This window comes from Microtus oregoni, unplaced genomic scaffold (assembly GCF_018167655.1).
Source record: "Microtus oregoni isolate MIOR12 unplaced genomic scaffold, Mior012 000011F_ref0000422, whole genome shotgun sequence".
Classification (NCBI taxonomy): domain Eukaryota; kingdom Metazoa; phylum Chordata; class Mammalia; order Rodentia; family Cricetidae; genus Microtus; species Microtus oregoni.
Genome location: NW_024543070.1, coordinates 44756956 through 44782626, shown reverse-complemented (window position 1 = coordinate 44782626; position 25671 = coordinate 44756956). Strand labels below are relative to the sequence as shown.

At 44.0% G+C, this 25671-nt stretch overlaps 1 protein-coding gene across 1 annotated transcript in view; it reads right to left on the bottom strand.

Moving 5' to 3' along the window:
* The window catches only part of LOC121453457 (Fanconi anemia group C protein homolog), a 77861-nt gene extending 58029 nt beyond the window's left edge, over positions 1-19832 (bottom strand). Inside the window, exons 1-3 of the mRNA XM_041660256.1 lie at positions 19640-19832; positions 17057-17141; positions 14704-14798 (exon numbers count right to left, since the gene is read on the bottom strand). Coding sequence (XP_041516190.1) covers positions 14704-14798; positions 17057-17141; positions 19640-19804 — 345 coding nt within the window. The 5' untranslated portion in view covers positions 19805-19832. The remainder of the gene's footprint in view (positions 1-14703; positions 14799-17056; positions 17142-19639) is intronic.
* Positions 19833-25671: the final 5839 nt, after the last annotated feature.

The window sequence follows — 25671 nt, the reverse complement described above, 5'->3', positions numbered from 1 at the left end:
CTGCTGCTGTGCTGCCCTCCCCATAGCTGGTGTGCCCACAGACCACCAAAGGCAGGTGTGGCCAGAACATGACTCCAAACATAACAAGGTTTGTAGTTTCTACTTTTGCTTACACAACTTCTTGCCTACTCAGTTTCAGAAAGGAATAAGAACTGGTTTTTCAAAAGCCAAAATCAAAAGGCACAAGCTTGGATACAATAGTACAAATGTGTGAAACACAAAATTAATCCTGTTCAGAATAATGTGCACAGAAAGACAGACCTAGACGCCTCCATTTTACTAAGGAAGTGCATTCTGAACAGGTCACATTCCCGAGGAGTTCAGACAAAGCATAGACACCAATCTGCTAAAATGTTTTTCATACAAACATGAGCACCTGAGTTGGAGCCCAATCACCCAAGAAAAATGTCATATGTAGTAGCTTGTCCTTTTAACCCAAGTACTAGAGGAGCTGAAAGAGAAGATCCCTGGGGCTCACTGGCCAGTCATTCTAGCCGGGTGAATTCCAGGTTCTGTGAAAGATACTATCAACTATGATGGGCAGTGATAGAGGAAGACATCCAATATCTCCTGTGGCCTCTACATACCCATGCAGACAGTGCCCCACCCTTCACATGCATGCGAGCACGCACACACACACACACACACACACACACACACTTATAACAAACCGTTTGATCACTAAATAGTCTGTTATTCTTTTAGACTCAAGCTACGTCCTGTAGAACCAACAACTAAGATGACTGAATAGTGAACTGTAGTCCATCAGGACCCTAACCAGAAATCCAGTTCACACTCACTCACACACACACACACACACACACACACACACACACACACTTTCTTTCCTCTTTCCTTATGCAGTACCTTCAAGGAAAATTGTTATTTCTTTTTCAGCAAAGGAAAAGAGACATCTTCCATATAAACTGCATGGGGAAGGGAGAAAAAGACAACATTTCTGCCACCATATAAGACCTGCAATAGCCCTTAATTAGTACACAAGGAAACCTGCTGATTTAGTGCCTACAAATTTAAATTTGTTCCTTTATGAATAAGAAACAAACACCACACACTAATACCAATCAAGATGAGGAAAGCCTACTTAGACAACAGTTGATTCATTTCTAAGTGACACATAGTTAACAGTCTAACAGTTTCCACATTTATCCCGGGTACATGAGCTGGCTTTTTGGAGCCCATGGCCTATAGTTGGATGCCTTTCTCAGTCTTGATGCAGCAGGGAGGGGCTTGATCCTGCCTCAATTTTTATGTGCCATGCTTTGTTGACTCTTTATGGGAGGCCTTACCCTTTCTGAGCAGGGGATGGAGCGGGGGAGACGGGAAGAGGAAAGAGGAGAGCAATCTGTGATAGGAATGTAAAATGAATAAAAATTTTAAAATTAAAAAAAAAAAGATTTCCAGAAACCAAGTTCCTTGACATGCTCAAAGCCTCAGTTTGGTGATGCTGTGTGTTGTTCTACATGAGGGTATGCACCTACATCTTGCTTACTTAAAGTATTGGCAAATATACCCACACAGTGGAGAAGGAGGTAGAAGAAAACAGAAAACCTCAGTGAGGTATTTGGTGAACTCAGCCTGTAGCATAGTCACCAAACAAACAGCTTACAGTGTCCCCATCTGCATGACTGACTCCAGAGTGCTATTCACTTCCAGGATGGCTGGAAAAACAACAGGACAACAGAGAGGCCTAGGAAGAACAGGCTTTCCAGACACTGGGGCCAGGACACCAGCAGCCTGACTTTGGTTAGCACCAATGATCTTGCTGTATGTTTACTAGGACCCTGAAACAGTCAGGGTCCTGCATCAGACCTTGTGTCCCATTCTCTAACTACAACTTCAGCTCATGGAGCAGCGATGCCTTCTGCAAGTCGTAAGCAACTGCATTCTAAAATTTATGTTTGTAAAACAGGATGAATTCAAACTGTAAGTGTTCGAATAAAAAAAGGCAAAACAAAAGCAATACTCACTTTGCCAGATGTGTTTTTCTTCTTCATACACAAACTACAAATAAGTAGGAAAAAAATTAAAATAACAGTCGGAGCTGGGTGCAGTGTTTGGGAGACTGAGGCAGAAAGGTTCCAAGTTTAAGGACAGCCTGGACTGCCCAAGGAGAGAGGGCAAGCACAGTTCCACTGACTAGCACTACGTGAGGGCCTCATGTCAGAGGTATGTGTGACAGGGACAGGCGCCAGAATGACAGGCGCCAGAAGCGCTTTACAACCCTTGCCTCTTATAGGTCTACCTCCTCCCAACTTAGCCACACTAAGGACCAAGCAGCCAACAGATGAGCTCCTGAGGTCCTTACAAAAACCACGCCCCCCCCCCCCCCCCCCCCCACAGCAGCATGGCCGAGCACACGGAAGACAGCAAGCTACAGCACTTGTTAACATAGAAAATGCAGCAGGGCCAGAGCCACAGCACCAAGTGCTGCTGAAAACGCAGAGTCCACGGTCCTCCCTTACATTCACAGGACACTGAGCTCTGTCTGACAGTCTTCCTTTATGAAAAGACACGCACATGTAAAGGGTAGGGTAGCTGCTGACAGCACCTCACTGTGGGCTATCTCCCTTACTTTTTACAAGCCCACTTGCTGACAGCAGCAGGTACAACATAAATAAGAGCAGCTTTTTTTTTTTTTTTTTTTTTTTTTTTTTAGTGTCGGCTCCCAAAGACCCTGTGTGTGTAATTGTGTTATCTAGTGGTGAGTATAAAGAAGCCCTCGGCTGTAGTCAAAAGCACAGGATGAGCACTCTCACCTGGAGCAGATGTGAGCTGTAAACATCCAGAGACAGAGTGGCACCACTCACCACAAGCGAATGTGTTCTTTACAGACTCTCGTCAGGAACATAAAGTAATTTCAAGAACAGGAGTCTAAACTCACAAAATATCCAGTGCTTCAATTTCAAAAAAAATCCTACCATGGCTGTGCCTCCCTATAGCCAAGGCCTTTCTTTTGAATGAGGTTCTGGCTGTGCAGAGCCCTGGATCTCCACAGGAGGACATAGTCAAGCTAACAAGATCCTGCAGCCAGGAAGTGGTCTCAGGGTGTCTATGGGTGCTACCTTTCCTAGGGCCTCAGCCAGGGCATTCCAGAACCACACACAATGAGCCTAACTTGAGCTCTACAGGTCTCTCAGATACATTTTCAGGACTGTTGACCCTAGTGTCTTAAGGCAAATCTGAAGCCCATGAGCAAGCACAGGAAGGGAATGCTAAACACGTCCTCATCAGAACATGCTGACTGGTAACCTGAGGAGGTAAAGTGCTGAGTCCTTGCTGTAGGCACAACTGACAAGGTGTACAGGCTAGGACCCAGAATAGCTCCAAAATTGGAGTCGAGCGCAACCAGTGGTATCAGAACGGAGACTCCAGGAGGTTTATTTTGAGTGGAAATCACCAAAGCATTTTAAGTTTATTCTTGATCAAAACTCTCCCAAAAAATCCATCTAATGGGGCTAGGTTTTGTGTGGGAACTGATTCATTCCAAAACATATTTCTTTCTCTTTCTGCAGGTTCTGACAATATTGCTATAATTATATACAATGCATTCATCTTTATCAGTTTATATAAGTATAGTTTGCACTCATTTCATTAAAGATTATACTTAATAACAAGGCACTGTTTTTATACCTTCCCTTTACCTTATTCAATTATGTGTAATAATGGCACGGTGCATCCCAGGCTAGCCTGCCTCAAAGATCAACAGCAAAAATTAAATCGATTACTCAAGACCAAAGTAGGCAGCAAAGATGACAGTTTAAACAAGGAAGAGACAGCCTTCCAGATGCTTCAGACAAGTAGTAGAGGGAACAGGAGATCAGTTTAAGGCGTTTTGTTTTGTTTTGTTTTTAAGAAATAAGTAAATATATTAAATTCAATTTGTTGAGACTAAGGAGTTGCCAGCTCCTAATGATCATAAGATCAATTCAACTGTGTGCTGAGAAATTTTATCCTAAAGCAGACGCAAAAACATTTCAGAAGGTTCTGAAACTTTTATCAGGTTTTGCCTGGTAAAAGCAAATAATCTAAAATAAATAAATAAATAAATAAATAAATAAATAAATAAATAAAAAACAAAAAAACTTCATCTAAAGGAGAAGGCTCTAGAAGAAGACAGAAGTGGGGAGCTGTCAGGGCCATGACCAGCAGTCCAACTGCAGGAACTGGGCCTCGTGAGCCGTCTGCAGGTCTGCAGCCATGACCACCCACAGGAGGATGATCAAAGAGGGCTGTGCTCCAGTGTCTGCCAGTATGGTCTGTGCCATGCTGGAGTCATTACGTTTTCAGTCTTTTATAATCTGTTGCATGTGTTGTGGCAAGTTCCCTACACGGTCTAACCAAAAAGGGGGGGGGAAAAACATGAGACAGGAATAGCAAGTTATTTTTAATGTGTACAAATCTCGAAAACTGAATACTTTTAATATTACATTTTGACTGTCACAAAAAAATGGTTGAAATTAACATACACCTACCGCTGAAATGAGAACAGGTGGATCACTGCAAAGTTCTTGTTGGTCCCTGTACCAAGGCATACAACCCAAGTCAACCAACCCTTTAGCAAACAGCTTAGATAAAGGTTAGACACTGATTAGTGAGTGAGCACACTGGAGACAGAGGGCACAGAAGCTGGGAAATCCTACAGACATGGTTCACCTTCTGACTTGTCTTCTAGGAGAAATCTGTCTCCCGTTTTCCTAATTTCCTTTACCACCACAGTAATGTGGTTTTAAAGGAATACTTTTCAAGTGTATCAACCCAGGTGTGGAATGAAGCTGTCATCAGAACACCAGGACAATGTGTACCAATGAACAGGTTACAGCTAACCCCGGCGTGGAATGAAGTTGTCATCAGGACAATGTGTACCAATGAACAGGTTACAGCTAAACCTGGCTCTGCTCACTGCTAGCAGGTCTTCATGGGGGTGGAGGGGAGCACTTTCCTGTTTTGTTTTGATGACAGTTCAACTCAAACCCAAACAGGTGAGAAAGACCAAACCCTCCATCTACACTAGGCTGTAAGAAAACCTCTGTCTCAGAAGGACGTGGGAAGGAGCTGACAAGACAGGTGAGTGTCGCTGCCTTTCAGAAAGAAAAGAAACTCAAAAGGAAACTAGTCATATGCTTTTCTTTTTTAATAAATTCCCCTTCGAGTAATAAAACATGTAAACTTTTAAAAAGATCTTTTTGAAAAGCATAAAATCAAAACAAAACTTGTGTCTGTCTCTGTGGCCCAGCTAGAAGAACCTTCTATCATGGAGCAGATGCACCTACTGCCAAGACAACATGCTGAGGTTAAGCACATTCAATGAGAGCCCTTCTCTTGTCTCAAGCCCACATGAAGTGTACTGTCTGCCTGGGAACACAGATGATGTTCAGGGCCCTGTGACACACACTTGAATATGCATAAGACACACTGATGTGCACACCAAGCTCCTAAACATCACAGAGCCTCAATTATTAAAGAATTGGGTGACTTCCCAGATTTAGACACCTTAGTCATGTACTGGACTCAGCATGAATTTCAACACAAATAAAACCTGCAACACTTTTAGGAACATTACTTATTTAATTTTTTACTTATGTGCATATATAAATATGTTTTTGTGTTCGAGACCAGCCTGGTCTACAAGAGCTAGTTCCAGGACAGGCTCCAAAACCACAGAGAAACCCTGACTCGAAAAACCAAAAAAAAAAAAAATGTTTTTGTGTATTATAAGTGCACACACACACACACACACACACACACACACACACATTTGTCTGTATAAGTGTGTGTGCCCATGATTGTCAAGTGTACATGTGGAGACCAGAGGTCAGCTCAGGAGCTGGCGCTTTCTCTCCACCATGTATAATATCCAGGCTACTTGGTACAAGAAACTTCAAGTCACAGATGCAATTTCTATCTGCAAATCTTTACAACACAGAGCAGGTTCTGACTATCTAGGTGGGCTCAACAGGCAAAAAGCCCTTAAAGGTGGAAGAGGAAAGTGGGGCATAAATTCTTAGCAGCAGCCTGAGCATCTGATGGCTTTGAGGCAAAGAACAGAGCAGCAAGCCAAGGTATTCAGGTGGCCTCTAGTGGCTGGGAAGGGGAGGCAGATTCTAGACAGAATTCTGCTTCTGGACAGAATGCAGTTCTGCTAACTAGAAATTTTACCTCAGTGAAATTCATTTTAGACTTTCAGAACTTAAAGTTTTAAAGAAGGCTGCTGTGTATTATTCAGACCACTGAATCTGTGGTTATCTGCTGCAGGAGCGAGCCCTTCACACCGGATGCTGCCTATTTCCCTCCATCACTGCATTCAATTACTCAAATACAGACAAAGGAATTAAACAACAGCAAATCCACCCGAAATGTAGCTAACTAGCACCTCCATCAACGCAACCCAGAACTGGACCTCCGGACACACAAAAGTCTACATCTCAGGACACTCATAAAGGAGCCTGCAGCTCTGCCAAACCCAAAGCAGCATCCAACAAACAAGCACATGACCCTGGGATGCACCCAATCATCTGTCAGAGCACACAGAGCCGGTATGTTCCATCCGCCATTCACATTTCTAAGAAAGACATCTAAACATAGAACCATATACTAAACAAAAAGTAACTCTACATGAGTACCAGCCCTAAATAAAAACAAAATGCTATAAAACACCTACATGAGAACCTAAGAAAAAACTCTAACCTATGACTTGGCAATGACTTTTAGGCATTAATCACAGAAAATTGATATGATAAATATGATATGATAAGCTAAATTTCTCTGATTTGTGAAGGACATTATAAGTAAATGAGAATAGCCCCAAACTAGAAAATATTTGCAGAAGAGATACTAAAGGCACAGTTTACCAGAGTATCCCTGGACTCTTTAATTCAACAATGAAAACAACTCAGGGGTTGGACAGAGAATTCTAAGTATAAAGTACCCGTCAGAGTCCAGATCCTCAAGGCATAGGTGTATACCTGTATGATCCTACAGGCATATGATCAACAAGGAAGCTGACTATCGCTTACCACCCGCCCAGGACCACCTGCCCAGGGATGACACCACCCACCATGGGCTGAGCCCTCCCACATTGATCGCCAGTTGAAAAAATGCCTTACAACTGGGTCTCATAGCGGCATTTCCTCAGCTGAAGCTCCTTCTTCTCTGATGACTCTAGCTTGTGTCAAGCTGACACACAAACACACCACTATGAACCCACAACCATTCCTTTTTTATTCATCACCAAAATCTCACACTAAAATCATAAATTTTAAGAGTCCCATAGTCTTTACAAATTTAAATATATTACATTAGAATTTCAGTCTTTAAAATAATTGGTCTCTTTTAAAAGTCCAAGTCTGTGGATTCCTTTAAAAATAAAAATTAAATAAATACAATACCTTCAAAAGAGAAGAACTAGGGCACCATCACAACCTGAAACAAGCAAAACTCAACTCCAACAGTATAAATAACTCAATGTCCAACCATCTGGTATTCACTCACAATCTTTTGGGTCACTTCTCTGGCTCTGCCCTCTGCTGCACCCGTTTGTCTTCTAAACTCCAGACAGCTCCACTCCACTGCTCCTGGTCTTCGTGGTCTTCCCCATGGGACTGGCATCTCCAAAATGCTGGGGTTCCTTGCTGCAACTGGGCTGTACTTCACCAATATCCTCTCATTGGCTCTCTTCATGGAGAGAGTCCTGAGCCTTCAACTGCTACTGAGGCTGTATCTTCACCAACGGCCCATCCTGGCCTCTCACAGTGCCAAGCCTCAGCTGCTCTCCATGACCCTTTCATGTTGTCAAACCAGTACCACCTGGGTGATATCTAAATATCACCAAGTACTGCTGCCAACACAAGTTAGAACCATGGCCACCCCTGAAACACAGCTCGTCTGTGCTTTCTGAGAATACTTCCCAGAAGATTCCACCTCAATGACACTGGTCTCTTCTCAATCACCACTAATTGCTTGGCTCCAGCTAAGCAGCATCAACTGTTCCGGTAACATAAGGTTTCACTTTATCAATTCAGGTATCTTGTTACTCACAACTGATTCTTCAGCCCAGCTAACCAGAACCACAGAATCTTAATTTAAAATAACAAATGACCCTGGCAGAGTCTTTAAAGTTTCTTCTGAAACTTCACAAGCCAGGCCTCCATCCTCTGCACTGCTCTCAACATTCTTACCTTCCAAGTTCCCACAGAACGTCCCACAGAGTTCTTAACACTTCATGGTTCTTCTAGCCCAAAGTTCCAAAGTTCTTCCACAATCCTCCCAAAAACATGGTCAGGTTTGTCGGTCACAGCAATACCCATTCCTGGTACCAATTTGTCTTAGTTAGGATTTCTTTCTTTAAGATTTACCTATTTATTATATATACAGTGTTCTGCCTGCATGTATGCCTACAAGCCAGAAGAGGACCCCAGATCTTATTATGAATGGTTGTGAGCCACCATGTGGTTGCTGGGAATTAAACTCAGAACCTTTGGAAGAGCAGACAGTGCTCTTAATTGCTGAGCCATCTCTCCAGCCCTTAGTTAGGTTTTCTATTGCTGTGACAAAACACCATAACCAAAAATCAAGTTGGGGAGAAAAGGTTTATTTGGCTTACACTTACAGATCATACTCTATCATCGGAGGAAGTCAGAACAGGAATTGAAGCAGAGCTGGAACCTGGAGGTAAAAGATGATGAAAAAAAAAAAAAAAGTCCCTGGACAAGAGCTTCTTACTGGCTTGCTTCCCCTGGCTTGCTCAGCCTGCCTTCTTATAGAACCCAGGACCACGAGCTGAGGGATGACACCACCCACCCTAGGCTGGGTCCTCCCACATGATCACTAATTGAGAAAATGCCTTACAGCTGTATTTCATGGAGGCATTTTTCTCAGTTGAGGCTCGTTCCTCTCTGATGACTCTAGCTTGTGTCAAGGTGACACACAAACCCAGCCAGTACAACATGCCAGTCACTTTCCAACCTACAGAACAGCCAGTGTGAGCTCCCAGAAACCATGGCCTGTGGGTGTGACACAAGGCTGGTTCATCAGCTGTCACTGACACGTCATTCTGCTGAGCACATTTGACTACAGAGGCTCTGTACAGGTAGGACAGAAGAACACAGAAAATCTTTGAATCTTCTACCCACTTTTTCTGAAAACCTAAAGAAGGTCTAAAAACTAAAGGCTGATTTTATAAGCTGAGTACAAATTACAACACAACAAAATTAAGCCAGTATGCCTGTTGGGAATGCCCCTATTTCTGTAAGTAGAATCTCAATTTAATACCTAGGAATTGCCCTTTCCTCATCCTTTCCCAACCTGCCCCCACTAGTCATTGTTTCCAAACAAATCTCTAACCCATCTGCTTCCCTTCATCACGTCCTAACAGAGCCTCAGGACATATGTCCCAACACACTTAGAGTTCTACTGTTCATAAAGCAAAGCCTGGAAATGAGAAACAGGTCACACGAGAAGACATTACAGCACAGCCTAGGTCTCAGAGTTGATGGAGAGCAAGTTAGATGAGCTGCAGCAGACGGACCATTGTTTCCACAGGGATTTCAAATTTACTTCTTTGAGTTTTTTGGTAAGTATTTGTTTTGTTTTGCTTTGTTTTTCAAAACAGGATCTCACTAAGTAGCTAGACCTGGCTTTCCTAGAACTCACTACACAGACCAAACTGGCCTTGAAATCAAAGAGGTCCACCAGCTTCTGTCTCCCAAGTTCTGGGACTAAAGGCATATGCTACTACACCCGGACTATTTGATTTCTTAATGAAGCAGATTTGGAGTTCACTGAAGGATGTTTCTAACAAACATTTTAAGCACTGGAGTGTACTGTTATTTCATTCGTATTTTAATAAATAAAGCTTGCCTGAAGATTAGAGAGTAAAACAGCCTGCCCAAATCAGCCTTACTGACCAGGCAGTGGTGACACACACCTTTTATCCCAGCCTTAGAGAGGAACAGAAGATGGGTGGAGACAGCTCTCTCACACACAGTCTCATTCTGAGGATTCAGGAGACAGGATCACCATTTTTGGACTGAGATAAAGGTATGAGCCAGGAGCTGACTGCTTTGCTTTTCTGACCTCCAGGTTGAACCCCATTTCGGTCTCTGGTTTGTAAGAACCGTGTTACACTGCGGTTAAGAGAAAGAGGCACTCGGGAAGTGGAGGTCCTACTTCTCTAAGAGTCGCCCTTCCCTGTCTTTACAACTGCCCAATTGTGGTGAATTCTGAAGTTATGATCTTCAAATGGCAGCCTACATGGAATCATTAAAAGAAAAAAATTAGAGTATATGTCGTTTATGATAAAAACCAATCTGTGGAAAATCTTTAAGAGACCCAGACAACATAAGCAAATGCAAAAATGCACATCACACATGTGTGAGAAACATAATAAAACCTGCCACTCTGTAAACTAGCATATGTCAATCAACTTTAAAAGCAAGACAACAATCAAGAAAAAACTTCGCTTAAACTGAGACTGCAGTAGCCAGGGAGGCACAGAACATGTTCCTAAAGACATCTTCCTAACATTGAAAGCGGATTGACCTTGTTATTTCACAAACTGAAAAACATATCCTTTAATTCAAAACAGCAGTGAACGTTCCCATTAAAATGGCTTAGTTCATTTTGAACCCTAACCTGTATTATGAATCCTACCCTTACCAAAGCAATGGCAGAGTGAATACTTACTCCCACCATCAACAGTCAATTTGTAAGCACACAAACACCCACAGTATAGTTCTAATCACTTATTTTTCTAGCAGACCTATGAGCAAGTGAGATTATTTTCTACTGAAGATGGACGATTGCAATTTAGAAAAGCATGTAACGTGAAAAAGGTAACATAGGAGATTAAGATTTGAGCAAACCAGGTGTTGTGGCACACACCTTTAATCCCAGTATCTGTGAGGCAGAAGCAGGCAGATGTCTGAGTTTGAGACCAGCCTGGTCTATAAAGTGAATTCCAAGACAGCTAAGGCCACAAAGAGAAACCCTGTCTCGGAAAGAAAGAAAAGATTTGAATAAGGCGTTTTCAGTGGCAGAGTATCTGCAAGGTACCCCAAACCCCGTGTGGAATGGTGGACTCACTGCATCTGATCCATGTCTGCTTACCTTAGGTACTTCCAAGCCATCACTAAGAGAAGGAAAAGGAAAACAGCACCTGATATATAAAAAGCACTCCTGTGCCTTGTTAAGATGATGTTTTCATATGGATTAAATCCTTGAAAACACACTTACAGAAGACAGAGATTATGAAGAGAAGGTTCTGATGTGGGACTCCCCTCTGTATGCTGTGATTACTGTTAATGAGTAAAGAAACTGCTTTGGACCTATAGCAGGGCAGACCTTAGCTAGGCAAGGAAAACTAAAGTAAATGCTGGGAGAAGGAAGGTAGAGTCAAAGAGAAGCCATGGAGCCCAGCTGGAACTTTACCCAGTAAACCACAACCTTGTGGTGTAGGAGGTCTTTCTGTCTATATATTGCTTTCATCGGTTAATGAAAAAAGAAACTGCCTTGGCCTGTTGATAGGGCAGAACTTAGGTAGGCAGGGAAGACAGAACTGAATGCTGGAAGAAGGAAGAGTCAGAGAGATACCATGGATCTGCCACCAGAGTGGGACATGCTACAAAAACTTAGCCAGTAAGCCACTGCCATGTGGCAATAATAGAAATGGGTTAAACTAAGATGTAAGAGTTAGCTAATAAGAAGCTAGAGCTAATGGGCCAAGCAGTGTTTTAATAATACAGTTTCTGCGTGATTATTTTGGGTCTGAGCTGCTGAGCAGCCATAATGACTACTGCAGAGCAGCGGTTCCCACTTCAACACTGCAGAGCAGCAATTCCCACTTCAACACTGCAGAGCAGCGGTTCCCACTTCAACACTGCAGAGCAGCGGTTCCCAACCTCAACACTGCAGAGCAGCGGTTCCCACTTCAACACTGCAGAGCAGCGGTTCCCACTTCAACACTGCAGAGCAGCAGTTCCCAACCTCAACACTGCAGAGCAGCGGTTCCCAACCTCAACACTGCAGAGCAGCGGTTCCCACTTCAACACTGCAGAGCAGCGATTCCCACTTCAACACTGCAGAGCAGCGGTTCCCACTTCAACACTGCAGAGCAGCAATTCCCACTTCAACACTGCAGAGCAGCGGTTCCCAACCTCAACACTGCAGAGCAGCGGTTCCCACTTCAACACTGCAGAGCAATGGTTCCCACTTCAACACTGTAGAGCAGCGGTTCTCATTTCAACACGGCAGAGCAGCGGTTCCTACTTCAACACTGCAGAGCAATGGTTCCCACTTCAACACTGCAGAGCAGCGGTTCCCAACCTCAACACTGCAGAGCAGCAGTTCCCAACCTCAACACTGCAGAGCAGCGGTTCCCAACCTCAACACTGCAGAGCAGCAATTCCCACTTCAACACTGCAGAGCAGTGGTTCCCACTTCAACACTGTAGAGCAGCAGTTCTCACTTCAACACTGCAGAGCAGCGGTTCCCACTTCAACACTGCAGAGCAGCGGTTCCCACTTCAACACTGCAGAGCAGCGGTTCCCACTTCAACACTGCAGAGCAGCGGTTCCCACTTCAACACTGCAGAGCAGCGGTTCCCACTTCAACACTGCAGAGCAGCAGTTCCCAACCTCAACACTGCAGAGCAGCGGTTCCCAACCTCAACACTGCAGAGCAGCGGTTCCCACTTCAACACTGCAGAGCAGCAATTCCCACTTCAACACTGCAGAGCAGCGGTTCCCAACCTCAACACTGCAGAACAGTGGTTCCCACTTCAACACTGCAGAGCAGCGATTCCCACTTCAACACTGCAGAGCAGCGATTCCCACTTCAACACTGCAGAGCAGCGGTTCCCAACCTCAACACTGCAGAGCAGCGGTTCCCACTTCAACACTGCAGAGCAGCGGTTCCCACTTCAACACTGCAGAGCAGCGGTTCCCACTTCAACACTGCAGAGCAGCGGTTCCCACTTCAACACTGCAGAGCAGCGGTTCCCAACCTCAACACTGCAGAGCAGTGGTTCCCAACCTCAACACTGCAGAGCAGCGGTTCCCACTTCAACACTGCAGAGCAGCGTTTCCCACTTCAACACTGCAGAGCAGCGGTTCTCACTTCAACACTGCAGAGCAGCAATTCCCACTTCAACACTGCAGAGCAGCGGTTCCCAACCTCAACACTGCAGAGCAGCGGTTCCCACTTCAACACTGCAGAGCAGCGGTTCCTACTTCAACACTGCAGAGCAATGGTTCCCACTTCAACACTGCAGAGCAGCGATTCCCACTTCAACACTGTAGAGCAGCGGTTCTCACTTCAACACTGCAGAGCAGCGGTTCCCACTTCAACACTGCAGAGCAACGGTTCCCACTTCAACACTGCAGAGCAGCGGTTCCCAACCTCAACACTGCAGAGCAGCGGTTCCCAACCTCAACACTGCAGAGCAGCAATTCCCACTTCAACACTGCAGAGCAGCGGTTCCCAACCTCAACACTGCAGAGCAGCGGTTCCCACTTCAACAATGCAGAGCAGCGATTCCCACTTCAACACTGCAGAGCAGCGGTTCCCACTTCAACACTGCAGAGCAGCAATTCCCACTTCAACACTGAAGAGCAGCGGTTCCCACTTCAACACTGCAGAGCAGCGGTTCCCACTTCAACACTGCAGAGCAGCGGTTCCCACTTCAACACTGCAGAGCAGCGGTTCCCACTTAAACACTGCAGAGCAGTGGTTCCCACTTCAACACTGCAGAGCAATGGTTCCCACTTCAACACTGTAGAGCAGCGGTTCTCATTTCAACACTGCAGAGCAGCGGTTCCTACTTCAACACTGCAGAGCAATGGTTCCCACTTCAACACTGCAGAGCAGCGGTTCCCAACCTCAACACTGCAGAGCAGCAGTTCCCAACCTCAACACTGCAGAGCAGCGGTTCCCAACCTCAACACTGCAGAGCAGCAATACCCACTTCAACACTGCAGAGCAGTGGTTCCCACTTCAACACTGTAGAGCAGCGGTTCTCACTTCAACACTGCAGAGCAGCGGTTCCTACTTCAACACTGCAGAGCAGCAATTCCCACTTCAACACTGCAGAGCAGCGGTTCCCACTTCAACACTGCAGAGCAGCGGTTCCCACTTCAACACTGCAGAGCAGCGGTTCCCACTTCAACACTGCAGAGCAGCAGTTCCCAACCTCAACACTGCAGAGCAGCGGTTCCCAACCTCAACACTGCAGAGCAGCGGTTCCCACTTCAACACTGCAGAGCAGCGGTTCCCAACCTCAACACTGCAGAACAGTGGTTCCCACTTCAACACTGCAGAGCAGCGATTCCCACTTCAACACTGCAGAGCAGCGATTCCCACTTCAACACTGCAGAGCAGTGGTTCCCAACCTTCCCAATGCAGCCGTCCTTTAAAAAAAGTCCCTTGTGTTATGGTGATCCCAACCACAAAGTTATTTCATTGTTACTTTATAACTATAATTTTGCTACTACTATGAATCATAATGTAAGTATGTGACATACAGGATATCTGATGTGTGACCCCTAAAGGGGTGGCAACCTACAGGTTGAAAACTGCTGTCGCCTTAAAATATCACAGATTTGTATCAATAAGTGGAAATTAGCAGAGTGTAGAGGACTTTAAATAATCAACTTAAGCCAAAGCAAGGCAGAGGAAGCTTTACTCTCTTACGCGGATCCAGAAGTTAAGCTCGGATTCTCCAGGGGTCCGTGGTTCTTTGTTCATCAGACAACATAAGCACCATATTAGAAATTTTTGGCTTTCATCTGCAGAAAATAAAACTAAAATGAGTATATTTTATCAAAAAGGAAAAACCTTAAGAACATGCTTAGGAAAACCTCAAAGCACCAAGCTCGGCTTTGGCTTTTCTTTTTGTGGGTTCAGCTCACTGTCCAGCTCTTGTGTGGTCAACTCTTTCTGAGACAGCAGCAGTTTTTAGAGCCAAGTAAGAACGATGGGAAGTGCTGAATGTGCTGGGCGCTTCAAGATGTTTCTAATTTCACGATTGAAACATCAGTAATGTCAACCTCTTTAAAGCAAAATAACTACTATCTGTTTCTGTTTCTGTGGCCAAACCTGTTCGAGGTAGAGACTTACAGCACAACTAGTGACCAAAAATTAAAGCTGTAATCGGAAGTTGTTAGCACATAAGCTACACAGAGCAATGCAGACCTTGTGATGGGGAGAGGGGAGGGAGACAGACCCAGCCCCTGCAGTGGTCTTAGACAGGCAGAGCTCACCTTCCAGCTTCCTACAGCCTAGTGCCTCCAATGGCTTTGCTATCAAAGGCACAAGGACAGGACAAACTACAGGAAAGCTCCTCTACGTTCACAGGGAGCACCTATCCCTTCATAATTTTTAGATCTACTTTTCCTCCAGTGACAATCATTGAATTTACACTTTCTCAGGGTCATTCTGAGACATTCATTTTCCCCTATGAGCATAAATAAGGCACCAGGAGGTAGGTATAGTCTCGCCTAACACACATTAATTTCCAGACTTGTAACTTTCAAAGAATTCTCCAGGCTGAACTGATACCTCTGAGTGAGATGTGACTGCTGCACTTGACCTGGTGTAAATACTAATTCACGAGTGACAGACATTCCAATAATATGCTTCACTATAAAGAAAGGAGGATGTACTGGGGGGCAATTTCAAAAAGGGAAGCAGGAAAATGGTAGTTTATGGAGCTTAAACTTCAAAGAATAAAAAGAGGGGTGGTACCACCAGGATGTGGAGTAATCCTACATACAAGTTCGCGTGTCTGTTTTCCTCTCATACGTAAGGAGAGACGCACTGTATACACCTCTGGCCGATGAGCACACAGCTCACTCTGCTTGGCTGGCTCGCAGACATAAATAAGCCCCTGCTGCTTACATGAGGACCACTAGTACTCCATACAGGGAGTGGCATCCAGGAGCTTCCTCCCCAGAGGCACCACGGTTGGGACTGGGATTTCCATAGGAAACTGCTAAGGATCCACCAGGACTCACCGGCAGATCTGGAAAGTAAATACAGCACTGGCTCACGAGCTTTCCACCTTAGATCAACAACCTGACTGAGGGAAGAGGAAGAAAACTACAGGGGGAGCTCTTCATCTCCCTTTTCCTAGCACCCCACAAAGGTGGGGATGGAACGAGTGAGACCAAATGTGCACCTCAAGCACAAGTGTGTGCTCAAAGATCCAAGGAAGTGCCCCCCCACCTAGTCCACAGCTCTCACATGACCTATGATAGGTTATATTAGTCTTTTACTTAAAAAAAAAAGATGAAAAAATTACATCTGCTAATAATGCAGCCAATCTAAGGCAGAAGACAAAGGGCTCATCTACAGGAACTTTAGCAAACTCTACCAGGCCCAGAGAGTGGGAGAAGACACTGGGAAACCACAGGCAAATGAAGAGAGACCAACCCAGCCTCAGGACAGTTGCAGGAAGGCCAAGAGGCAGAGGGAATACACTGACGTTCAGACAGCTGGCGACAGCACCCCTGCAATGGCATGTTATACTTGAGGAAGACGAAACTGGAAACAAGGTTGGAGAGGTGAAGTCATACTACACCTAAAGTATTCCCATATTCTCTCAACCTTGGCTAAAACCACATCACTCTTAAATAATGGCAAGGCTATAGCAGGACTCCAACTCTGAACAATGGCCTCACAACGTGGGCAGCAATACATGAGTTAACATGGACCTGTGAAACAATTAACTAGGTATCATTAGCATCAAGTTTACTTGTGGAGAATTTAAAATGAGATGATGAAAGTGACTACAGTCATTTTAAATTTAAACACTGGTGTTTAAACCTCTACTGTAAGAATCCTTGCCGTGCTACAGTACACAGGCATGAGCCTATGTGCACATGCATGCCTGTTTGCCTGTAACACACAGAAGCACAGGAAGATGCATACACATGGTGAGCTGACCCACAGAAACATGAAAGAGGTTACAATTTATATCCCTGTGCTTTGTGAGAAGCAGAGAGAGTAAAACTGTCATCAGGTGATTGTGTGTTGAGGCTCTTACCATATGCTAAGATGAGAGGATTCCAACAAGTTTTTGCCAACAGCTGACCAATTTTGGGGAACCTTTCCAGGATTGCCCTAGAATCCTATAAAAACAACAACCAATGTTTTGATAGTTAAAACACACTATTCAAATCAACTGAACAACACAATTTCTCAAGGGAGCCCGAGTGCTCCTGTACATCCTATTCTAGAAAATGCACAGAAAGAGATTAGAGAAACGCTCTCTGTAAGAAATTCAAAGTTTATCTTGTACTTCATCCTTAAAAACTCAGTATGATGTAATCAGGTCATTTCAATTTTGCAAGAACATCTATTGCATTTTGCTCAAGCAATAATCAGAAAAGACTATTTCTTGGTTGTTGTTGTTTGAGACAAGGTCTCCTACACAGCCCTGGCTGTCCTGGAACTCACATGCTGGCCTCAAATTCAGAAATCTGCCTGCCTCTCCTTCCCAAGTCTGGGATTGCCCAACCTAGGAAAGACTACTTCATTTAATATAGTAAGTACACTGAAGAAGAGCAGCCCTGGTGATTAACAACCATGGAACCCTAGCTCTTCGAACTATAGGCTTTAGTTAGTACAAGAAAGACCCCTCATTCAGCTTTTGCAAAGGAAGGAAAGTGGCTGAGGCCCTAAGACTCATGTCTTCGTGTGTCACAGCCATGATTGTTACATGTTAAATGACATCATATTTCAGCTAGAACAGTCCAACCTCTGAGATGATAAAATCATCAACCAAACAGAAACAGCGTAAGATAAAGCACAGTTTTGGTGCACAGCTATATCTTCCCCTGTATCTTCCCGCACTCTTCTATGATATTTAGACCACACCAGCTCATGTGCAGGGAAGCCAAGGCCTCCAATGAAGGAGACGCTATAGACATCTAGGCCAGGAAGCAAACCTCGAAGAAACAAGAATGAAAACTTTCTTCAGACTGATTTCATCAACCTGGGTCAGATCTGGGGAGTCTGATGCCAGGCGGGTCATGTCAGCACATTTAAAACAGTACAATTTGGGGGAAAGTTTCCAGGAACTAATCATTTCCAGGCAGCAGTCATTCTAATTCCAGGTACACTCTAAAGCTTAAGGTGTGACCACATAGAAACTCCTCTACAAAGTCCTTGTGACAAGGGTGGGTTCTACAGCGAAATGGTTGAGAATCTAGTGGTCTCTGACTGCAACAGCACAGAGGTCAGCAGGCCATAAAGTACATGTGACATCATCCCTAAAGATAGATTAACTGAAGGCCAGAGCGGAAGAGTCTGGCATAAACATTCTGGGGGGTTGGGGGAGTCTCTATAGCAAAAGGTGTGTGAGGTCTGCCACCGAGAGCAAAAAGGTCACCAGATCATTAACAACAGCCACTTCTAGATGGGTATTTTATCTCCTCCGCTGAGGAGAGGCTCCTGCATGTCTAACGTTCCTGGTTTCCCTAGTGATCTGTGGCACAAGGACCTTTGTGGCCCTCACAGCCCCATGATGCAGTAGGAAGTTCCTCAACATGATCCCTGCACCAGGGCTGAGCCTAGACTTTCTGAGACTGCATTAAGGTCAAGTTACATAAATCTTACTAACAAAAACAAATAAACAACAAAAAAATAGTTTAAAAATTAGTATCACTTGTTCCAGATAACCTTCCTTTCTAATTTCTGGAGATATATAAACTCATTCTCATTACCTACAGAATAATCTATAGGAATTTGTTCTTCAAATTTCTCATTTGCTTCTTTGATGAACAGAAAGTACTAAATGAAAGTACACATGCTAAATAACAATTACTTTCATTTTCTAATTTAAAAATATGAATAATGTATGAAACATTAATATGCTTATAAAATGAAAACATGGCTCTCAGCTGGAAGGTGGTAGTGCGTGCTTTAGTCCCAGCACTCAGGAGGCAGAGGCAGACAGATCACTGTGAGTTTGCGGCCAGCCTGGTCTACACAGCCAGTAATAGGACAGCCAAGGCCACACAGAGAAATCCTGCCTCAAAAATATCTAACACAGTAAACATAAGCAATGTCAATAGGAAGCTAAATGGAGATATTAACAATAAATTGTATAAGATACTCAGAAATTTATTTGAAAGGATCTCTTAAAATATTTGTTAAAAGAGATCTTAATATCTTAATAGTGAGAAATCAATACTAAACAGGATAGGAGCACCTCCTTGAAAGCAGAGCTAAACGAAGGGCAAACAGCTCAGTAACCCCTGGAAAGTTTGAAGGGCAACAGGACGAACCCCACTTACTACCTACAGGAAGAATCCAAGTCTTATAATCTACAACAATTAGCTTGGATTTAGGATACAGTTTTACGATAGAAGGCTAGCCTAACATGTGGAAGGCCCTAGGCTCAATCCCAAATACTGCAAGAATTAACGAAGTAATATAAATAAATTTCTTGGTCAGGCAGTCTCAAATAGCTAAGAAAGAAAATGTCTACCTAGAAGGTATGAAAACAGCTCTTGTGTACAGCACCTATCACTAATTTGTTAAGTTCAGTTAAGTCAGTCACACAAATCCCTAACTCTAAGTGGCATTCTTGCTTGGGGAGTGCCTAATGTCACAGGATACTTACCATCTCTTTCAAGATTTCATACATCTGCTTCAGGAACTCCTGGAACCGGGACAGGTGGAGACAGGTGTCCTGCTGGGTTTCCTTGGAGGAGGCCTGCTCCCATATAGAAAGCTTCTGCAGCCAAAACTGATAGTCTGGAGCAAGGCCTGCAGCATCTGGAGCCATCTCTAGGCGGAGAGCAGCGACACCCCTCACAGCAGCCTGCCAGGTAGCACAGGAAATGGTGAGGTCTTCCGCGAGGGGACAGACGGATCGCTCAGGACAGACTCCTCTATCAGCACACTCGCAAACCACCAAACGGCCTGCTCGGGATGCTGGAGTCCTCTCTGAATCATTTTAAATGTGTCAGCCAGCTGTAGCTCAGATTTTAATATCTGAACTTTTATCATGGGTAATGCCATTACTAAAAGTCATTACACTTCCACAGCAACACACTAATTGTGGACAAAAGGCACAGCTGAGAATACTTTACATCTCCTTAAGACTGAGCTATCTTTAACTGTCTTAAATGTGAAGTTCTTTTGTGTATTCTGGATGAGAAACCAGAAACATCCCTGGGTATCAACCAACAGTGTGTGCCTGAAAATGCTTTTGCTATCCTGATGCTTTTATGCTTGCTTGGCTTCTCATTTAGATGTAAAGAACACGATGCAGTACTAGCTAAGGAATTTTCTTCCCAGGTCCTCTTTACCTCTCAGGGGAAAAAAGGTAAAGTAATGCATTCCTCATGCATCACTTTAAGCATCTGCTTAATTAAATACTGCTCTAGGAAGGCTGGAGCTGCCCGGTGGGTAGTGTGAGCTGTGCAGACTGAGGACAAGGCTCCTGGCCTGTGTCTGTATCTCCAGACAGATCATTAGAACTCATTGGCCACCTAATATACCCAGTGGGGGGCACCAGGTTCACTGAGAGACCCTAAGTCAAAAAGTTAATGTGCAGAAGAATGGATAAAGAATATGTGGTACATTATACAATGGAGTATTACACAGCAGAAAAAAATATGACATCTTGAAATTTGCGGGCAAATAGATGGATCTAGAAAACATCATATTGAATGAGGTAACCCAGACCCAGAAAGACAAATATCATATGTACTCACTCATAAGTGACTTTTAGACATAAAGAAAAGCAGCCTACAGTTCACAAACCTAGAGAACCTAGACAACAAGAAGACCCCAAGAGAGACACACATGGATCTAATCTATATGGGAAGTAGAAAAAGACAAGATCTCCTGAGTAAATCGGGAGTGTGGGAACCACGGGAGAGGGTAGAAGGGGAGGGGGAGGAAGGAGGGGAGCGGAGAAATATACAGCTCAATAAAAAGTTAAAGTAAAGAGAAAATGGTCATGAGGTTACATGCCTAAGAGACTCTGCTGGACTGTGTAGAGGAGAGGTCTGTGATCCAGTCTCACCGTACTCCAAAACATGTACGAGAGCAAAAAGGAGCGTGAGGGAGAGACAAAATATTAGCAAGGGATGAATTTGGGCATATGGGATTTTATTTTGGCATTCTAGTAAAATTTCTAAAATTTAGAAAGTCAAAATAAAATATCAAGAGAAAAAAAAATTAATGTGGAATATGCATGGCCACTCTCACTCTCCACAGGCACACAAAGGTGTGTGTGTACCCATACATATGTGCACATCCACATATACACCACATGCATGGAAATAAGTTAATATTTAAAGGTAAAAATAAATTTTTAAAAGCACTGCCTTACATGTAAAACCCATTCACAAGAAGCCATATTTTCATAAAACATAGCACATTATTTCCTAGTCAGTAGACTCATTAAAGGACAAAAAATAAATCTCCTAAGTCTGACTCTTGCCCCTGAAGTAAATGTAAGAAAACAAAACAGGAGTCTACCGGCCTCCTCAAAGGAGAATCTAGGACAGTGGACAGCAGGGGCCCCTCTAGTCCAGTGCCAAGTGTTCCTTTGTTTCCCTGGGACAGGGCACATGCACTAGGCCAGGGACTGCAATCACAACAGTAAAGGCTGCAGTCAAACCTCAGCACCAATGACTACTGTAAGATGCTGCTACTAGGTGCCATCCTTTAAAGGAAAACGGCCCTCCTCCTCCTGAGCAGGACAGCAAAAGACACTGAATGTGACAAATCCCAGAGACCCCGATGGGGAGATGGCAGTTTCCATGTGGCATCTACAGTTTTGAGCAATCAGCCAAAGAGGAAACCAACAGAAAGCTAACAGGAGACACATGCACACTAACCAAAGAACACTAAGAAGCCAAAGCGGGGAGTGGCCAGGCCCAGCCTTCAGATTATCCTAAGGGCTGTTTCCAGTCTCTCAAGAAACAAGAGGGCAAGCTCTGCCCAACAGAGGAGAAAAAAAAAGTCCAAGATCAGGCCACACAAATCCCACCAATCCCAGGTAATCCTGGGAAGCTCCACCCCACTCCCCAAGGAACCATACATAAAGGCTGCCTCCTGCTCAGTTCTTTGCTCTTTCTCACCCCAGCAGAGGTTGCTGCCCTCTATGTCTTTCCAAAAGAATTTCATGTGAGGTTTGTTGTGCAGTGTGACTCTGTAGTATTTTTTGGTCCCTAACTGTCAGGACCCCTCAGAGCTGCAGCTCTTGCATTTGGGAACCTTCCCCTCACAGCTGCAGCTCTTGCATTGGGAACCTTCCCCTCACAGCTGCAGCTCTTATGTCTCCTTTCACTGTCCTCACTGAAATCAGCTACAAAACCCTATCTGCAAAAACCAAACTCTGCAGGTACTGCACTCTCTGCAGGCACTGCACTCTCAGGCCTCCCTTTCCTCTGCTCCCCAGTACAGCAGACACCACCAGGCCAGGTTGTACACAAGCTCTGGAATATAACTACCCCTCCAGGCTTCGGATCTTTTCCCCCTGAAGCCTTGACAGCTCTTCCACAGTGAAAGTGTTCTTAAGCATTTATTCATTCAGTTACAGACTCCATTAGTGGTAAATCAATTCTCTGCCTTCCCAGAATCAAACATGATTGATAAACACTCAACACATCATCAAATAAACAAGCAATAATTCTCTGGTAGTTTTCAAAATACAGTTTTAAGCTGCTTCTTCAAATAATTTAGTTTTCAAAATATAAGACAAGACATCCAAAAAATGAAAATATCAAAGAATTTTTAGTTATCTTGGTGAAGTGAACATACACATGCACATGCTCACCATGCTCTGGGCCATGTATGAATTGCTTCATGCATGTGAACTAAGATTACATCATTACCCAAAGTTAGATAATGTAAAATCCCAGAGGAAGAGATTGCTAGGAAAGGATAGAACCCAAACAGTGAGATCTCAACCCAGAAGCAGCTCCAAAGGCTGTACCATTGTGTATTAATCACAGTTCTCTGGAGGGACAGAACTTACAGCCAGAGGGGGGGGGGGTTATTAGAGTGGCTTACAGGCTGTGGTTCAGCTAGTCCAACAATGGTTGTCTACCAATGTAAGGTCTAAGAATCAAGCAGTTGTTCAGTCCATGAGGCTGGACGTCTCAGGTGGTCTTCAGTACACACCAGAATCCCAAAAAAGTGGACTCTAGTGCCAGTGAAGGACAGGACTTGCCAGGGAGAGTGAGCAAGCAGGCAAAGAGCGCAAGCTTCCTTCTTCCATGTCTTCTACATAGGCTGCCAGCAGAAGGCACAGTCCAGGTTAAAGATGGTTCTTCCCACCTCAAAAAAGCATAGATCAAGGGTAGACCTTGCCATTTTAGATGATTTAATTAAGAAAAATCCCTCACAGGTGAATCTAGCAACCTGGGTTCTAGTTAATTCGAAATGTAGTTAAGTCGACAACTAAGAACAGCCATCACACCTCAGAAAAGCTAAAATTATCACTTTTATGTGATAATTTTTTCATATGCCACTGGGAATAGTTTAGATATTTGAAAAGGTAAATCAGAGAAATTTTTACAGAAACAGGAACAAAAACACTTTTATTTTCAAAAAATTAAAACAAACCTTTGTTTCAACATGAAAAGTTGAACAGGTCAGAGATGCCCCTCCAGAGAAACATCGACTTCACAGTACACAGTCAGCAGTACTGTCTACTGTGCAATCCCCCACCTCTTCTCCATCCTATGGTGTATTAGGGCCTGCCATTAGTCAAGGACGAGCCCATGACTCATGTTAGCCACATCAGACTCTGCTGGGAACCTTACCTTGAGTTAGGTGAATAGAAATGAAGAAAAAAAGAAGAAGAAAAAAAAACGGAAAGCATTCTCTCTCTTTTCCTCTTTTTTTATTTCCTCTTTTCCTCAATTTTTCTCCTTTCTTTTTGAGATAGACTTTCGCTCTGCAGCCCACGCTGGCCTCAGACTCAGGGCAAACCTCCTGTCTCAACCTCTCAAGTCCTGAGATTACAGGTGTGAGTCACTCTCTGGGGCCTTGAGTACCAACCAGCCTCAGTACCCCCACAGGGCTCAGAATTGGATGTCTATGGCAGGCAAGGATCTGAGGGTAAAAAATTAACTCAAATATGTTACCTCTGCATGTTCTTTCTTTGTCGTGCAAGGAGAGAAAGTGAAGTGAAAGGAGAAGAATAAGGAGAAGAAAGAAGAAGGGGTGAGCTCCATGAGCTTTCTAGTTTTTACAGAAATAATTGGAAAATTCCATAGGCAAGGACATATGCATATCAAAACCACAAAAAGGGCAGGTAGAACCCGACAAAACAGTACTCTGGAACAGATGGCACCACCCAGGGAAGTGCCAGCATTCTAGGGGAAGTACCTGACATCCCAAACCATTAGATAAAGTTACTAAACATCCCCGAATCCTGGATTCATGGATTCTCCTTGTCTAATCTTTTTGGTAATAACCAGCTTTGAGGACGCCCAGATTTGTTTGTTGGCAAAGGTGGGGCTTGCTGCCTTCCTGCTCAGTGCCTGTCTTCTATAGAAATTTCTATGTGGTCTGTTGCAGGTAACTTTCTGGGATTGACTCTGTGCAAATTTGACTGCTAGAAAAAGAGTGAATGGCATTGCTCCAAAGCCTCTTGGTGTGGGGGAATGAACCAAGGTCTCTCCAATGCCTGTGCAGAAGTCACACTACTGAGGTGCTCTGGGAATGAATCCCATTTTGAAGGGAAGAATCATGGCTTCACAAGGTTTTTACAGGTATGACAGTGACTTTCCCAAAAGACAAGTGTTCCTGCAGCTCTACAAAACAGGTTGTTCCATGTGGATGTGGACGGATACACTTCCCGTGGATCTTCCTATTGGTCTGTCAGCTGTGCAGTCACTGTAGAGTCTTGTGGACTCCAAGAGACCACCATGGCCAGTCAAGGCTCTTCTTGGAGCTACCCTACTTCACAACCTGAATGTGACAGAATCTCCTCTGCCATACCTAACATTTTACTGTAGTCTCTTCATGTTGGCAAGGTCTTGAGGAGAATTCTTACATAAGTGCCTTCATGAATAAAATGTCTTTTCTTTCTGGCTTCTTTTAGAAGTCTCTAATTGTGATTTTTTTTCTTCTTTGTAGTTTGAAAAAGCAGTTAGATATAGTTAGGTATTTATCCTGCCAAAAGATCCTCTGGGATCTGACATTAATTTGAGAAATTTGGTCATCACTGTGTAGATATTTCTTCTTTCTCTTGTATTCCAAGCACACAGCAATTAGGTCTGGTAGTCTGCTGTTTACTGTGCTGGTTCTCACCCTCACTCTCTTTACTTCGCTGATGGAGGAGAGTCATCTTTCTATCTGTTGTTTCATTGGTTAAGTAATAAAGAAACTGCTTGGCCTCTGATAGGACAGAAAATTAAGTAGGCGGAGTAGACAGAACAGAATGCTGGGAGAAAAAAGCTGAGTCGGACAGTCGCCATGATTCTCCCACCAGACACAGATGCAGGTTAAGATCTTCCCTGGTGAGACACCTCGTGGTGTTACAGGGATATTAGAAATGGGTTAGATCAATATGTAAGAGCTAGCCAATAAGAGGCTAGAGCTAATGGGCCAAGCAGTGTTTAAATGAATACAGTTTCCGTGTAATTATTTCGGATAAAGCTAGCCGTGCGGGCGGCCGGGTGC